General features: G+C 37.4%; 1 protein-coding gene across 13 annotated transcripts in view; it reads left to right on the top strand.

Moving 5' to 3' along the window:
* The window catches only part of COBL (cordon-bleu WH2 repeat protein), a 371,034-nt gene that overhangs the window by 318,171 nt on the left and 33,952 nt on the right, over nucleotides 1-18,911 (top strand). For all 13 annotated transcript variants that reach the window (XM_069083710.1, XM_069083720.1, XM_069083712.1 and 10 more), the window contains one exon: nucleotides 15,932-16,026. In XM_069083710.1, the coding sequence (XP_068939811.1) occupies nucleotides 15,932-16,026 (95 nt within the window). The remainder of the gene's footprint in view (nucleotides 1-15,931; nucleotides 16,027-18,911) is intronic.

The raw sequence follows: 18,911 nt of genomic DNA, 5'->3' as shown, positions 1-18,911 counted from the left end.
TAAAATGGGGATGATAATAGCAGGATAAAAATGAAATATTTTTAAAGTGCCATATAAATGTTTAATATTAGTTGTACATAGTAGAATTACAATTTCATATGAAATTGTCCATTTTATTCTACTATGTTATGGAAATGCTTGTTTTATTCTATAACTTAAAATAGATAAATACTTGCTATTATAATTAACTAGAAAAAGGTGGAGACTATAGGCTCATGCTGGCTGCAGAGAACGAGTCCATCATAGTAAGAAGTTATTGCAATATATCAGTTTTCCTTTTCAGATTGTGTAAGAGTTCAGTATAATTGGAAATTTCCTGTGCAGTTTGAGGCTGAGAATTGAAAGTAAGGACTTGGAATTTATGACCCAAATAGTCATTATCTATTTAGCCTTCTGAAATATTCCACAGAAAGAGTCTGGACCCCAAGCAATTGGCTAAAGAAGCCAGAGGTCACCATCTTTCTGATTCCTAGATGATGTAGGACATGAGTGAACTCTGAATGTCAGAATCGGTTCTGCTTTGGAAGAGCAGTATCATCTCCACGTTATTGATAAGGGGAAAAGATCCCAGGCATTTTGGCTCCTCAAACAAATTTAAGGAAATGGCTTGTGGAGAGGATATACCAAAGGCAAAGAAGGCAGTGAATATAATGGAAAGAGGAATGGACTTGAAGATACAAGATGTAGGCTTTGTGCTTGCTAGGTGTGTGATCTTAGGCAATTAACATGACCTCTGTGGGTGTGAGTTTCTTCTTTTGTGAAATGAGATTGAGAATACTTGGCACTATCTTCCTTATAAAATTGTTGTAAAGAAAGGATTTTGGTAACTTTAAAAGATTCTACAACCCTGAGTTGCTATTGCTTTTTATCAGCAGCACCTTGAAAAGTAGCAAAGGTATTTATTCAACTCAGTCCACATTCAATGCCTATCTACTGCAAGATTCTGGGATTTCAAAGTAGGGAAAGAGGTAAGGTTTTATTTGTTTATTTTCTGATCTGTGATTTCTTCAGTGTAGAGATTCTCAGTGACAAAAATTTCCTCCATCAATGCACATCAGCACCTCTTCTGTGACTTCTTGTCACTGAGTGTTACCTGGGACACTGAGAAGTTAAGAGACTTGCCCAAGAGCACACATATGTGTATACATGTATGTATGTATATGTATATTGTGTATATACATATATATATATATATATATATATATATATATATACACACACACAGAGAGAGTGTAGCCCATGCCTTCAAGCAGCTTACCTTTTACACAGGGAAATTTAAAAAGAACAAAGATATAAGTATGCTATCATGTAGGGGTTGATGGCTGCGAAGGAGCAGTCCAGACACAGTGCTCTGAGGACAAAAAGAAGTCTTTCCACTGTGGGTGGGAAAGGAGACAGGGAGGAGAAAGTCCCTCATTTGAACATAGAAGGAAAAAAAAATATTCAGAAACATGGGGATGAAGAGGAAGTGAATTAATTTCAGGCATGGATTCAATACAGAAGCTTCAAGAACCAGCATTAGAATATTTCTCAGGTCCTTTCTTAAGTAAACATTTCTGCACGTGGCTTTTTGATTACATGTTGGTCAAAGAGAGGAAGCCAGTTCTGTGACATCAAAGCAGTGGGGACTGGTTTCCGTGAGCAAATAGCTGCATATGTGTGCAGAAAATCATGCAAGAGAAGTGATCCAGCCATGGTATTTTGCCAATGGAGAGAGTGCCAAGTGGAAGTAAGGGTTCCATACAGTCATTGCCTTTATGGGAAAAGTGGAGAAGACATTCCAACTAGTCCCAACTTCTACTGCTCTTGTACTTAAAGTCAGTGTCACACATCATTAGAAAACATCCTAGACCAGAGATTGTGAACTCTCATTCTACGTTAACTAAAGGGATCAGTCAGAAAATGTATTCTCCCTTTTTTCCATCCTCATGTTAGCTAGAAGCCCTTTCCTAGACTTCTTAGGATTTCTGTTAGTTGCTACCATTTTTTTAACACCACAGTATTAACAATTTTTGTGGTTTATGACCCACTTTTGTTTTACTATGTTCTCTTTCTTATATCATCATAGTTATCCCAACTGTCCCTCTCTTTTTTCCCTCCCAGAGAGACATACCAAATAATAAATAGTATTTTAAGAGAAAAACAACACAACTAATTAATTCACTGAAAAAGTCCAAAAATACATGCAACATGTGGACCTCTCACCTCCACTAAGGAGTCGATTGGGGGTGTCCTCTCTTGTCTCTTCATTCTAGTTCAGCTTGATCTTTATGATTTTGTTACATTAACTTTTTATTCTTTCATGTGTGGTGGTTTTTTCTTTTTAAATTGTTGTAATCGTGTATATTTTGTCATCTACTTTCACAAGGAAAGTCTTAGCCCCAAGAAATTTCTGATTCTTTACCTTAAGCAAATACAATCTGAATCCAGTCTATGAGTTTTTAAACATAAATTTCCTTTAACAATTAAATCATCATAATTCTCAGGTATAAACTAGGAGATTCTGTTTGGTTCTTGTTTTGAGAAAGACCGTCTTCATTAGTCAGCAAGCATTTCATAAATGGTAGCTTTTGTGTTCTGGGGGCTACAAAGAAAAAAATCTATCTGGTCTTGCTCTCAAGGTACTTAACTTTTATCTGAGCAGTTTATATTCTGAGCGTCAAAAGCATGAAAGTTACCATAGCAGAGTCATAAGGACTATTTACATTGTATGCTGATTAAACCAAGGTTTGATTTATTTTGTTTGCTTGGTTGGTTGTTTTTTTTTCTTTTGTAATTTTTTTTCAGGACCTCAAAAACCACCTTTCCCAAGGTATAGTAAATTTTTTTTAATCCAGTAATTGATGAGGAAGATTGATTTATAGGTGCTCAGTTCTAAGTTGAATAAAAAAAAAAATGCCTACACTTTGTTACAGAAGATCAGGATTTGAAAGATTATCTAATGTAAATCCCCCCACACACACTTTTTTCACAGAAAATGTGACCCAAAGAGAGGAAATAAGTTGTCCAAGGTCACCTACCCAGTTAGTGTCAGAGGCAGGAAATTCCTGAGGTCACAGGTCTTCCTGGTAGACTTTTCCTTTTTAACAAAATAGGTGCTTATCTATTGTTTCTTGCTCCTGCCATTGAGACTGTTTCCTAGCCAGGCCCAGGTGTCAGTGTAATCCCTGCCCTCTTCTCTATATCCTGCTTCCTGGAGTGTTTTTGTCCACTTACTCTACTCCACAAGTTTTTCATTTGATCAAGTTTTCATTATCTGGCTAGTCTTTAAAAAAAAAAAAATGAACCAAGTGTGGCTGACAGCCAGTGATCAATTTGATCCTGCCTGATCCATAAATTCTAGATTTCGCTAATAATGATGAGAGGAATGATTATTTCTCATATTAACAAACATCTACTATTGGGAAGGTTCAAGTTTTATTTTTTCCTTCCTTTTTCTTCATTCTCTAGCATTCCCCCTCTATCTTGTTCAGACTCCGCCCAACTGGGAAGTTTAGATCTCATCAAAAGGTAAAGAAATTCTAATTTAGGTAAATTGGTGAATTCCAGCCCATTTTAGTCAGACTGGTCTGGGCGGAAGTGGATTTCCCCTTTTGTCTAGATTGCCTTAGACAGGTAGTCTGGTATAGATAAGTCTCTTTGTCCAAGACTGAGTGCAGTGTCACATCCTCCAGACCCTCATTAGAATAATCCACCTCTCCTTATAATATTCATTATCATTACTTGTCAACCAAAGTTGATTTCCACCTTCAGGAACACCCGTTCTTCCAAGGGCATATAAAGGTCAAATGAGTTCCATGAGGGATCATTGGTTTCAGAAAGACAGCTAACTCTTTTATTAATTATCCACTAGCTATAATTAATAAAATGATTACCCCGAAGCTTTGTCTCTCTAACTTTTTGTAGATCACAGTGAAATCTGCCAGGAAGAATTCAAGTTCCTGGTATTTGAACCCTCCTAAAGTGTTAGGTTGATCCTCATAGCCTATTGGCTAGTTGAAGGTCTGATTTCTTGGAATATGATCTGGGGTTCTCCTCTCTGCACCCTCATAAATATCAAGATCAAGAAAGACATTTCAATAAGATGGTCCCCAGATTTACACGGTTCACAAAGCTAGAGTGTTTTCCTAGAAAGACCTTGGTCTTCAGAAATCTCCAATTCCTATCCCCAAGAAAGCACCAGTTCAGTGCCCCCAAGAAGGGGCACTTATAGATCATATGGGAAGGCTGATAATGTTATTAATGAAGTGATCATAGCATCTGCAATGAATAAAGAATCCAAATACAACTACATTATAACAAAAAAATTCATATGTATAAAATGTTAAGGTTTACTAGGTCTTTAATATATGTAAACTCATTTGAACCTCATCATTCCCTTGACACATAGATGCTACAAGTATTATTAATCTTTGAGTTGTACATGGGGAAATTGAGGGAAAGAAAGGTTAAAGACAAACTCTCACAGCTACTAAATGCCAAAGTCAGGATTCAGATTCAGGGCTTCCTGACTTCCAAGTTCAGCATACTACCCACTGTTCCAAACTGTCTCTTATAGAAATGGGGACCAGACTATGACAACTTGACTTCTTTGCCTTATTATTGCAGTTGCATAAAAAAATAACTAGATCTTACCAACTAAAATATAAAATCTCTGACAGATGCAACACATACCCTCCTCATCTCCATCACCTGTCTTCCCTGAGCTCTTTCAAGTTTCAACTAATTTTAACAAGATTTGTTCTTTCAAGAAGCCTTTCCCAACCTTCCAAGATGATCCCTAATTTATTATGTATGAATGTATGTATGTATGTATGTGTATGTATAGGTATTCACATACACACATCCATAAATGTTTACATATTGTTTCTCCCATTAGCCTGAAAGTAGGGACTGTTTTTGCCTTTCTCTTTGCCTTCTTTGTGCTTAGCACAGTGCCTGGAACATAGGTGCTACTTGATTGTCAGACTAGAGTGTGGAGGCCAGAACTGTATGTACCTATTTAACTAGTTTCCATGAAGAGGAGAGGAAGAGAAACTTGGGTTATTGACCAGGCAGACCCTTATAAGGGGCTGACTGTCTTCTCTTTCTTGTCTTTGATATAATTCTCCTTTTGTTGGTACCCTCTCAGTTACTTCTCTAGCACCTTTGAGATATACCCTACTTCCTAAATATAATTCATGAAACTGATACTTACTATATCAGTCCTAATCTATGAAGTGTGTCTGCTTAAGGGGCTGGTTTCTTGGAAGTTGATCTAGGGCTCTCCCCTTTGCACCCTCATAAATGTCAAGGTCAAGAAAGACATTTCAGTAAGATGGTCCCCAGATTGACACGTTTCATGAAGTCAGGGTGTTTTCCTGAAAGGACTATGATCTTCAGAAATCTCTGCTTCCTGTCACTAAGAAAGCACCAGTTCATTGACTCTAACAAAAAGCCTCCCTTTTTTGACTTAATTAAAGCAAGTGGCAAAACAAAGCTGCTGTTTTTGTGCTGTTTACTTTAGGTGTTTCATTCCTTACTACAGCCCTGATTGTTTCATTAATATCACTATACTTTGCTAAGGCTATTCAGACCAAGGTTTCAATGTTTTAAAGTATAAAGGATAATCATCCATATATGACTAAGGATAAATGTGTTTAGTAACATTTTGAAATAAAGACTATATTTAGCAGTGCCATCATCTAGACAAAGTTTTTTGGGGGATTTTGAGGTGTTTACTAGAATCCAAGTACCTACTTATAGTAAAATAAATTGTACTTAGTGAAAGTCCTTACCCACTAGTCATTGAACCCAAATCCCAGAGATTGCTAAAGTCCCTTCTACCTCTAAAGCATATAATCCCTTGATCTAATTCAAAATCTGTGACTGAATACAGTGGGACACTGAGCATTTTAGGGAAGGTCCCAACATAAAACTACCATTAATAAATCAACCAATCATCATTAGTTCCACATAATAAGCCACATAGCCTATGATACAGACTCTTGGAGGCATTAAGAATATTAATGTTTCAAGGGGGATAATTTTTAAGTTATATCCAAACTTTGACTCAGCAAGGATGGTCTTTGTTCCTTGGTTTGTTGAAAATGTCTTTCCTTATAAGATCGAAGACCCATAAATCTATAATTAACCATGTGGTTCCTCTACTTGCAGACCAGTGGTTATTGATTTTTTTCATGTCATGGATCCCCTTGGTGTTATGATGAAGTCTATGGACCCTTTCTCCCAATAATGGATTTTTAAATTTATAATTAAAAGAAATGTTAGATTTCAGTTAGAGATTAATAAAAATAAACGTATTTTTTCCACACAAGTTCATGGACCTCTCCCCCCCCCCGAAGTCTGTGTGTTAACCCCAAGTTAAGAACTCGAACTCTAGGCCATTAGCTCCCTGCTGTCATGGACCACACAGATCCTTAGAAGCTAACCCTTGAGCTAGATCTGCTAAAGGGAGGAAAGTGATTTTATCTAATAAGTTTGATAGTTGAAAGATCCTTGTTAAGTTCATAAATGTGAAAATTACTGGAACATGAAGTCTAAATAAGAGATGTTTTTGAGCCCAGAACAATGTTGTCACAGAGATACCACACCACTAATCAGCAGGGAGGGAGAGTATTGAGAGATTAAATAGAACTGAAATTTGAAGTTTTGAAAAGGAGTAATAATAATTATAGCTCACATTTATATTTTTATATATAAATTTTTATATATTATATAAATAATATATATTTATTTATAAACCTTAAAGTTTACAGATGACTTCACATACCTTATCTCATTTGATTCTCACAGTATCCCTGTGAAACGTCATTTCCATTTGAAAGATGAAGAAACAAGCTTTAAAGAGGTTTAAGTGACTCACCCATGGTCACACAGTCACAGTGTCAAAGGCAGGATTCTACCCCATGTCTTACTGACTCTCATGTCCAGCATACTCTGCACCACCCACAAAACATGTAACGAGCTTAGGTTCGTGGGTAAGTTTACTGGTCACCATGCTACTAATAAGAAGAGGGAAAGAAAATGAATTAATATAGAACTTTAAGGGTATGTAGTAAAAAGTACTTTGCATGTGTCTTCTTTAATCCTCTCAAGGACATTGTGAGGTAGATAAGGCTACTGAACCTAAGACTTGCCCAGGGTCACAGCACAGTAAGTGCAGAGTTGGGTATGGAACTGGGATCCTAAGCATCCAAATCCAGAATTCTTTATACTACTCTCTACTGGTTCTCCAAGGAATATTGAGTGTTTGGTATATGCATTAAGGATTTCCTTTGTATTTATCAAGGGAAGAAAAGTTGAGGACCTATCTATGCCCTGAGCTCTATGATTTTGATAGGAAATCCTAGCGGGATGAAATACTGGCGAGAATACTGGATTTGGAGACAAAGGGGCCTGAGTTTGACTCCTGGTTCTCCTTATTTGTGTGATCTTGAGTGAGTTTTTCAACCCTTCTGGGCTTCAGTTTCTGCTTTTGTAAAATGAGAGGATTTGGACTAACTTATCTCTAATATTGCTTCAAGTTCTAAATCTAAATAACTCTAGAAATCAGCCTAGCCTCTTTGAGGATCATAAAAATATTTCTATTTTATTTATATACATTATTAAAGTTTAAAACTGCACTAAGATTTTTGGAACTCTGTGTGTGTGTGTGTGTGTGTGTGTGTGTGTGTGTGTGTGTGTATGTAAGTGAACTAAGATTCAAACCCAAGCTCTCTGACTTTGAAACCTTTGTTCTGGTTGAGGGACTTGGTGGGCCCAATCTTCTGATATTTTAAACCTTGAATTTCAAAGTTACAGTGACACCCTCATAATAAAATAGTTCATTTCTTTCTATATACAAGACATAAAAACCTAGGAAGGAAAAGAAACAAATGTTTACCAAGTGTAAGCGCTTCACAAATATTATCTCATTTTATCCTCATAACAATTTTAGCATGTAGGTGCTATTATTAACCCCATTCTACAGTTGAGGAAATTGAGGCAGACAGAGGTTAAATGATTTACATGTAAGATTCACATAGCTAGTGTCTGAGGCCTGATTTGAACTTGGGTCTTCCTGACTCCAATCTGGCATTCTGTCTACTGCACCCCTAGATGTTATAAAATACAACTTTACTATTCTAAATAGTGTTCTTACCTACCCGGGATAATTTTGAGCAAACTTGCTTCTTTGTGACACATACACAAATAAGCATATAATCAATTGGAATGCAATGGGAGCAAAGGAGAGGTCCAGACAAAGTATTCTGTGAAAATCAAGGCCAAGAGATAAAACTTGTAGTCTCTTCTCTTATCAGATCTTTTATCAATATTCCATGTTTCCCTCTTTTCCTGGGCACCCTATAGAAGAGGTGAAAAGTAGGAAAGGTGAGACAAAATCAAAGCCTAGATAGATACACTAGTCTCTTCCTCAATGCCCAAGAGTAGGCCCCAGTTCTAGTTTTAAGAAAGTTGTTGTGTGGTTTGTCCTTTGTTTTCAGAGAGGACTGGGACATCAGGGAAATGATGACAGGGCTTGCAATTGACTTTGATTTGAGTGAGGGAGTGCTATACAAAGTTACCAGCCTCACTTTCTCCTCCAGAACCATCTGAGTCCAGTGGCCAGATATCAATCAGGACAACTGGATATAGCCCAGGATGCAGTGGGAGACCATGACCCTTTTAACCTAAGGTCTTTTCAATTTCTCACTTTGAGTGAAGCAATGCCCATTCAGTGAATAGGCCTCTTTAAGAAGAGAGTCAAGGGATGGCCAATTTAGTACAAATAAATAAATATATAAGATTGGGAAGGGAAAATCCTCAGGGTTGCTGGCCAAAAGAGAAACAGTTACTACCATTTACAATCACTGAGCCAGGAGGGCCCAAAAAATAATCATTAAGGAGTGCTTGGTCAGGAACCTATTGTGATCTAATCCATAAGAGCCAGAGTGAACTGGGTTTAAGGCTTGGTCTTTGAGAAAGAAATCTAGCCAGCAAACCCCAAGGTAACCAGGTATCTTTTGGCCATCAAAATTTGCCTTCCTTTGGGCAGAACACCATTTGTGCTTTTGCTCATGCATTACAACCCCAACTCTTTTTAATTAAGGAAACAATTCTAAAATCAAATAAGTAGTGACAGGCATCATTAAATGGCAGAGGCCTTTCTCTTCTTTCACCTTTAAATTATAAAGCTTTCATTTTGCAAATGTTTTGTTTTGTTTTACCCAAAATAAGAACATTCCTTTGGTTCTTTTGAGAATACTTTGAATTTTCCTCTTACCTCCTCACCCTAGCTTTATTGACTAGGCTATTTTTCAAATACTGAAGAATTTCTTTTCACCTCTTTTGAGAGAAATAGCACAAGTGCCATGACTTTGTTTAAAAAAATAATTCCAAATGGACCAATAACAGCTATCTCTTTCACTTAATAAACTGTCATAAAGACCCATCTCCCCTGGTGCTAATTTGACATAACTGCTACCCTAACTTTAATTTTGTCTCCAGCTGGGTAAGTGATTGCTGAGGCCCAATTAGGCATTGTGGCTTCAGCTCGGGAGAACACAAAACCCTGCTGCTCAGCTATCCTTGGACCTTTGTTATTTTCTCTTAGACAAATCCCACAAAGGGCAAGAGAGACCTAAGACCCAGGCTGACTTTTTTTCTCAGGCTTTGGCTTCAGATTTACCAGCTCTTGTCATTTGAGCACCTCAGATTTTATGACAGAAGTGGCCTGAAGGTTATCATAGTCTTTACAGAATCACAAAGTCTGTGTGAGAAAATGCCATTGGGAGTGTTTATCCAACACATACAACCTGATCTCAGAATTGTCTCATATTTTTCTTGGGTTTGAGCCAAAATAAAACTATCAACAAGAAACATGTCTCTAGGTTTGGGGTAGAAGAATTTTTGAGGGAAAATATTAAGCTCCTATTTACTTCTGCTATAGCACTATTGTCTGGCCCAACCTAAAATTAGCTAATGCTTCATGCTACTGGCTAAATCTTTTCACTTATATCTCTAACAGCTCTGTTACCAAGCCCCAAGACAAGCCTTCTTGCTTTCAATCCAGTAATAACAGTGATCATGAAAATAATAGCTAATATTTGTATAGCATCTTAAGCTTTCCAGAGCACTTTATATAAATCCTCTCATTCTCTCTTCACAATACCTGGAGTAGGTACTATTATGATCCCCATTTTACAGATGAGAAAACTGAAACAGAGGTTAGTGACTTGTCCAGAGTCACACGGCTACTGAGTATCTGAAGTGGGACTCCAACTTAGGAGCTTTATGGAAGTCCTTGAGCAGGAATGGAGAAGGTAGATTATGAGAGCAGCCCAAGGTTGGGGCAAGACTTGCTGTGGTTGGCAGTAGGACAAGAAGCATAAGGGATTCAGCAGTAGCTCATAGTAGAGCCCATCAACCATGAGGTAAAGAGCTTGAAGGGAAGGTCGTGATAAACATAAAGAATAGGTTTAGGAGAGGAAAGACAGAATGAGATGTATCTCATTCATTATTACCCAGTTTGTTAACTTGGAAAGAAAAATGAGCCATATTCAAGATTGACCAGTCTTAGAGAGTATTCAGGTATTTGCACCAAGGTCTTCAAGGAAGAACCACGTTTCCAGCTGAGCAAGAGAGAGCAACAAAAGCTTAGTCAGTAATCTCCTTGCCCTTGTTTGATATCCCTAGATTTCTGTTCAAATTATCATTGATTGGACTGGAATGTGATAGACCTCTGGGGCTAAGATAGGCTTACCCCAGTTATGACTCGTTCCTTTGGTTTGCATTTCCTGCTTAACAAAAACTTCAACCTTTTATTGTCATGGAACTGATAGCAGAGTGTTTGGAGCCTTATATTTTCAACTCCAAAATAATGCATTGTATTCTGGTCCATAAAGGTAGCTGAAAACAGAAACTTTCTTTAATGTAAACACTATTATTAGAAATGGGACCAGGAGTGTCTAAAATAAAAATCCATTCTCTCTTCTCATCTGACTTGGTCTTTTCCAGGATCAGTGATCAATAAATTTGATGTCCTTGCTGAGAAACTGTATCTCGCTACATCAAGTTTGTAATATGAAATGAAAGGATACCCTCAAGTGTTGCCCATCACACTACATATATTTTCCTGAGAAGCATTGGATCATAATGAATAGAAAGTTGATCAGGAAGATCTGAGAGACATATTAGACATGTCACTGTGAGCAAGTCATGTAACTTCTTAGGGTTAGACGCAGAGCCAGAAACCTTTTAGAAGCAAACACTGCTCCAATTTTTACATTTATCTAGTTATGGTTGTGACATTACTAGAAATTATGAAGAATGACCCAAGAAGTTTCTAGAATTTATGAAAAACCTCCTAGACAAATCTCTAACTTGAATTAACCAAAGGAATTCTTTCTTCCTTAGGAGTTACCTTCACCAATGACATCAAAGCTCATATTTAAAGCAAATATATCAATAGGCATTCATTTAATATTTCCTCTCTGCCAGGCACTGTGCTAAGCACTAGGGAGACAAAGAAAAAGTGGAAAATTGTCCCTGCCCTCAAGGAATTTATATTCTAATGGAAAATATAGCTCTATTTTTCCATAATAAATAATTTGTCTTAAATTAGGCTCCAGATGCTTCATACATTTTTGGCCTTCGGTTTTTGTAGAATGTTAGAACTAGAATAAAATTTTTAGATCATCTAGGTCACATTGTTCATTTTACAGAAGAGGAAACTGAGGCCTCAGAAAAATGAAATCACCTGCCAAAGACTACATAGGTTGTAGGGGGGTGGGGCATTCAAAATGCTATTTTCATTTTCCACTTGCCATTACCTTCTTCATGTTTTGAAATTAAACATATACATTTAAACTCACTTAAAATGATGATGTATAATTTCTCATGGAAGAGAAAAAAGTAGGGGAAAGGGAAGAATCATCCCAAGAAATATGTTTGAGCAATCTAAGACCAAAACCAAAAACTCGATGTTTTTAAAAAGTAATTTTTCCATCACTTCTTTATACAGTTAATAGTTTACAATATAAATATGCAGATGTACACAGTGTACCTATAGACTTCTTGGACTTAGAGAATAGTAGTAGTACAACAATCCTTAGAGATTTCCTTGACAGGTGAGCAACCCTCTCATTTAATCGATGAGTCAGAGGAAGCCTAGAGAGGTTCAGTGGTAATACCTTGAATTCGTTAAAATGCTGACTAGAAAGAGCCTAAGGTTTTGGCAAATGGCAAATTGGAAAGCTGCTAGAGAGGGGGTTCCAAAAACAGTATTTAGTAAAGATCAATTTATCAGACTGAACTATGTGATTTAAGTAAATATTGTGGAAAGTATATTCAGTACGTCCTAATCTGAGGTGAACTCACATCAGTGGAAGTCAGTGCTCACTTTTGCCCACAACAAATACTTCTTTAGATTTCACTAGATATTGGCAATTAATCATTTTAGAAATATCTTCAAGTTTATGGCACAATGTGAAAGCCATATAGCCCATACATAGAATACTTCTTACAAGAGATTTCACAACGTAAAATCTATGAACTTTTGTCTCACTAATCTTTCTACTGCCTATATGAAAGAAATCATGTGATCCCACTTATCCAGAGGAGAGCTGTCTGTTTATAGTTCTTTTTAACTTATTTTATTTTTATCAATTAAACAGAATTTGTTTTCTCTCCTCCCACCTTCCTCCTACCCCTGCAATTGAACAAAAAAGGGGGAAAAAAAAAAACCCCTTGTAGCAAATATGCATAGTCAAGCAAAGCAAATTCTCGCCTTGGCAACATCTAAAAAGCATGTGTCTCATTCTGTGTCTTGAGTCCAAAACTTCCTTATTAGGAGTCTTGAGAGAGGAAAAATTAATGATACTACTACTTTCCTCAAACCTGGGTAAAACTATGCTCGGCACAGCTCCCAGTAACAAGCCTCCCAAGACTGAGCTCCCTATTTGTAAGGTGAGCCTTAATGATTTGCCATAAATCTTAATTACAGTGAAACATTTGGTGATACGTACTGTAAGATTATTAGATGCAAGGCCACTGAAGCTCACCTCTGAAAGTTATGGGACATGGCACCATGGGCCATCAGCCCAGTATAAACAGCCCAGGATTGGAGAGAGGGGTGAAATAAAGGTATATAAGGATGCTCAAAGTGGGCCCTATAATGAAGAATTGCCCCATCAAATATGAGCTTGTGGAGAGAAGAGACTGTTTAGTATTTGTCTTTGTCTCCATCTCTCAAGTCTCTAACCAACCTCAATTCATCTTCTACCCAGCTATCAAAGTAATTTTCCTAACCAGTTGGTCTGTCCATGTCATCCTACTGTTCAAAAGCTCTAGTGACTCCTGAGTACCTCCAGAAGCCAATATAAAACCATCTTTTTGATCACTTAAAACAGAGATTCCCAAACTTATATGACCTACCACCCCCTTTTCAAAAAAAATTATACACACACACACATATTCGTTCAGCACCCCCTAGAAATCTACTTTCTTAACCCTTTAACTTTTTTAAAAAATTTTTGCATCATTTCAAAAATAGATTTTTTCAATAACACATCACAAATATAATAATTTATTGTAAATTTATGGGGTTTTTTCTTGCATTGAAATTTTGATGCCACAGTATTGTAACTTCATAGCATCATGTTGTATACAAGTTATTACACATACATATTCCCACCAATGCATGCTGGATTTCCCAACACACTTCTGATATGATTGTCTGCCAACAGTTGCTTATCAAGACCTTTCAGTGGACTTGACCACTGATCAGTTATAACTTGCATTTTGTGTTTATTTGGAAAATAATGCAGTCATTACAACTTTATTCAACAGATGAAACATGTATGAATGTTTTTTTCAAAAATCTTCCTATCTTTTCTGTTTTCCTTATACTTCTACTACATTTTAATCAGTGCCTCCAAAATGCCCCTGAGGCTACTACTACTCATCCCAGTACCCTGCCAAGGTACAGTTTCACCCACTTTGGGAACCTATGAAAGCTTTGCATATCCTTGCTATCTTTCCAGTCTTCTAATACTCGACTCCCCTCCATGGACTTTACCATCAAACTACACCAACATTTTTGCTATCCCTCACACAGAAGGCTCCATCTCTATCTTCTGACTCTGTGCCTTTTCCCTGACTGGCCCCAACGCCTGCAATTCTCCCCCTCCTCACCTCTACCAACTGGCCTCCCCAGTTTCCTTTAAGACTGAGCTCAAATTTCACCTTCTGCCAAAAGCTTTTCCTGGTCTACTCTCCCCAACCTTGCCTCTGCCTTGCTTCTAAAATGAAGTTCCATCTGCTCTTTGGTAGTACCTAGTTATTTACATACTGTCTTGCCCATTAGAATATGATTTCCTTGAAGGTAGGAGCTGTGTTTTTTTGTCTTTGTAGACATAGATAGGCACATAGTAAGGACTTAATAAATGTTTGTGGGCTGACTTAATTGACCTTTCATCTCCAACACTTTTGGCATCTGGAATGGACTAGACAGTTAATAAATGCTTGTAGAACAGATGAGTGAGATTAAGAGATCCCTGTTCTTAATAGGACCTGCAGTTTACAGGTAGGGGTCTGTGTTGTAATATGAAGGGGACACTCAGCTTGAAAAGTAGGACCCAGAGTTCAGTCACAATGAGCTTTTCCTGCCCTCCTCACTCTGTCAACCCAACAAGGCCTTCCATATGAAGACCCAGAGAACTCATTCTATTCCCTCCGTCCCACCAGTAGTTTGGCCACTTGGCTAAATTCAACAGTGCACAGCCCACCCAGCTTTATAACCTCTCTTTGCTCAAGAAAAGAAAGCTTGCATCCCAGTATGACAAATATAACCATATGAGGAAATGTTGAAAAGGACTTTGGAAACAGTAATTCTGAAGTTTCCATAGAGTATCAGATACTCCAGTATTTTTGCCCATCCATACATAGTCTTGCACTCCATATGCCTGAATGTTTTATTGAAACTCAGATCTGTGTATTTGTACACCATTTGTTGGTGACTGCTTTAGAATGACACAGATGTGCAAACAAATCCTATTTGCACATTAAGTTTTCTTTGTACATCAGAATTAAAACTCAGACTCACTGACTCCAGAGTGAATGGGAACTGTTTCTTTGTGACATAGGAACTGTTTCTTTGTGACATAGGTTTTATTAACCCTTTGTGTATACATCCTGGATTGATGTATTTAGTCTACTGGTGAACCCACAAATAGGGGTGGGCCAGAGGGGCAGCATAGCCATTTGTGGTTTGAATTAGTGTCTTCTCTGAGTGTTTCACAAAACAAATGTGCTGTTGTTTTGTTTTGTTTTTTTAATTTTGGTCCAGGCCTAGTATTTTCTTCAGTATAGGGAACTCAAGTGTAGAGAACACTTCTACTAATGTAGATCACAAGCACTTACAGTTTACAATCTTAGACATTTGCCTGGAGTACCAAGAAGTTAAGTGACTTGCCCAGGATCACACAGCCAATATGTGACAGAGGAACGATTTGAACCCAGGTCTTTCTCACTCCACTGTTGGCCCTTCTAGCTACTCTTCCATTCTGTCTCTCATAATGGATTCATATATATATATATTTCTTTTTTTTTTTAAAGTAATTGGTGTTAAGTAACTTGCTCAAGGTTACACAGCCAGTTATTTCTGGGTGTGGTGCTAAGTATCAGAGCCCATATTCGATCCCAGGTCATCCTGACACTGGGGCCGGTCCACTGAGCCACCTGGCTGCCCCTACGCAATTGGGGTTAAGTAACTTGCTCAAGGTTACAAGGCCAGGTGTTTCCGGGTGGGTGCTAAGTGTCTGAGCCCGGATTCCATCCCAGTTCATCCCGACTCTGGGGCCGGTGCTCTTACTCACTGTGCTACCTGGCCACCCCTAGATATATTTTTAAACAAGACAAAATCCATTTATTTCTCTTTATTTTTCTCCAGAAATGAAAAAGCAATTACAGCAAAGGATGATGGTGACATCTTTATTAATGGACAGCTTCAGAAAACCGTAGTCGAATTTGATGAAGATCTAGATGGTAACTGTATTTCCAGCCCCTGATTTTAATAGTATATAGCTATATAATAGCTATAGTATAATAGCTATAAATGACTACAGTTTATATAGATCTAGATATATATATACACATGTGAATGCATACAGCCATGTATATATTTGTACATATATTTAGATGTGCATGTAAGTATATATTCACATATATGTGTGTATGTATAAATATACATGTGTGTTTATATGTGTGTATATGTGTAATTTTAGAGATGTGCACACACTGAATACTATATATGTATATTATGTGTATATTGTGTATTTATGTGTATTTTACATGTGCATATGTAGGTGTATGTGTATATGTGTATTTTACATGTGCATATGTAGGTATGTGTGTGTGTATGTATTAGTTCAGACCTGTGATTTCATCACTGTAGGGAGCTCTTGGGAGAGACTATTCCCTGAGCCAATTCTGGATAGCAACTGTTCTGTCAGTTATAGTTTTAGAGAGTGCCTAGACCAGAGCAGTTAAGTCACTTGATTAGAGTCACAGAGTCATGACTTGAACCCAGATCTTCTGGTTCCAAGGCCAGCTCTCTATCCACTGTACCATGGCATCTTTCATACATATGTGTAAGTACATGTGTATATAATGTATGTATATTATCCTTTATTTATAGCTCCACGCTATAGTTTAGAGAGAGATCAAGAGATTTGAAAATAGAATATTGTGTCTGTGTTTGTTGATCTTCTGTTGTTTGGGTTGATAATTCAATATATGTTCCTTAAAATAATTTCTTTATGATGTGACTATGATAAATTAGCTGTCTTTTCTACTTGTTAAGAATCATAGTGTGTAAGAATGAAACTGAAGTCTGGTTTTTGTGATTTCCAAGGTAAGATTGATGAATTTTTCTGATGACTAACACACAACTTCAAAAAAAATAGCAAAATCTATATTACTTACATGGTAGAGTATTGGTTTTTAAAGACAGAGACAAGTGAAATCATTGCATTGAAGGTTAGCATCTTGGGGATTTGAGATATGATTTCCCTCAGTCCTTCTATAGATAAAGAAGCCACCAGAGTTCCAAACATGGCTTCGAAGAGTAATGGTGCCAAGGTATACCCTCCTACCTTAAGGGGACACTTCAGGGAAGGACATTTAATTCAGTTCAGTAAGCAATGAAGATAATGTTGAAACAAAAGAATCATTGAAACTCATAGAAAAGAATAAGAAGAGGCTGAGAAATTTGTAAAATGAGTCAAGAGGGAGCTTTGCTCGTGTACATTCAGAATAATTGAACTTCACAGCACTGTATATGTTGTTTCTACTTGTTCATCAGTCAGTAAAATTCACAGAGCAGCTAGTTTGTGCAGAACGGCGGATAAGATGCTGTTGAACAGTAGGAAACCCAGCCTATATCTGCATTCATTAACATGAAACAGGAGCATTCCAGCCATAACCTTAAGTCAAACCATTCAACCGTCCATTCAGAGCAACTGCAACTTGATGTCTTTGCCAGTCACATGTCATATAGACTGATCATGACTATTGATTTAACTGACAAGTACAATTGAGAACAGTTATGGAATCCTTTTGCCATTTTGTGTGTGGACACAAGCAGGGAGTGCCAAGTATTTTCATGGTACTTAAAGTTCAACTGAAGAACAAAGTACATATGTATCATGTAACATATAAGTTAGTACAAAGTAATGTGGTGCAAACTGGAGTACTCAGCAAATACATGTCTCAGTGTCAGGGGCTCTGATTCTGTGAATGTGGGAGCTGTCTCCATCACAGACCACAGCCCGTAGAGTGTTAACTGAAATTCTGAAGTTCAGAGAGGCGACATGACTTAGGATCACTGATGTAGAAAGGAACTCAGAAACCATCTTATCCAACATCTACATTTTGCAGGTGAGGAAACTGAGGCCCAGTGAGATTGAGTGCCATGTCTATAGAATCATAGGGCTAGAAAATCTCTAAGGTGAGATTTGAAGACAGATCTTCCTGACTCCAAATCTAGTGCTCTGTTTACTAACTGCATTGCCTCTGGCATTCACAGACTAGCTCTCCTTTTTCTCCTTCCATGTTTATTCATGCCATCCCCATAACCTCTGTTGAGAATGCCTTCTCTCTGTTGGCCTTAATTCTTCCTTTTAGAAACTTTCAAGATGGAGCTCAAATGATGTCTCTTCTTTAAGCATTGCTTTATCTCCCTTCCTTTCTCCCGAATCTCATTGACAAGGTGAAATGCCATGGTACTTTAAAGAATCCTTTATTTTTTAATTATATTCTATTTTCTATTGTAGTTCATATTGTGCATCTTTCTTAACGCACACTCCATTCCCTGCTAGATCATGAGATCCTTGATGGCAGTATCCCTCTCAACTGGTGCTTTATCTTATTTATTTATTTTATTTTATTTATCTTATTCTTGCCAATGGCCAGCATAGTAGCTTGCACATATAACATAAACTCAAGACATTTTTGCTAAATGATTAAATGAGTGAAATTCATACTGAGTAAGATGGGGACTAAGCAGGAAAATATTGTTTTAGTGGGATTTTGCAGAAAACAGGGCATGAATTAGGATAAAGAGTTAGAATGGTATTGAGTGATGGTGGCTGAAGGACCATCTAGTCCAACCTATATCCAAACAGAAATCCCTCATACAACAAACAACATTTGTTTCATGATCTCTAATGAGGGGAACCACTATTTCCCAGAATCAGAAGACTGCCTTTTGTTTGTCCCATAAAACTAATAGTATAGAAATGAATTTCTGTTATTTGCTTTTCCTGTTTTAAAAAAAAAAAAAAGGAAGGGCAGCTAGGTGGCACAGTGAATAGAGCACCAGCCCTGGAGTCAGGAGGACCTGAGTTTAAATCTGGCCTCAGACACTTTAC

This window comes from Petaurus breviceps, unplaced genomic scaffold (genome assembly GCF_028583685.1).
Source record: "Petaurus breviceps papuanus isolate PSGF00001 unplaced genomic scaffold, PetGlider_PUasm1.0 174, whole genome shotgun sequence".
In the NCBI taxonomy this organism is placed as follows: domain Eukaryota; kingdom Metazoa; phylum Chordata; class Mammalia; order Diprotodontia; family Petauridae; genus Petaurus; species Petaurus breviceps.
Note: the sequence above shows the minus strand (reverse complement) of the source record. Positions and strands in the feature narration are given on the sequence as shown.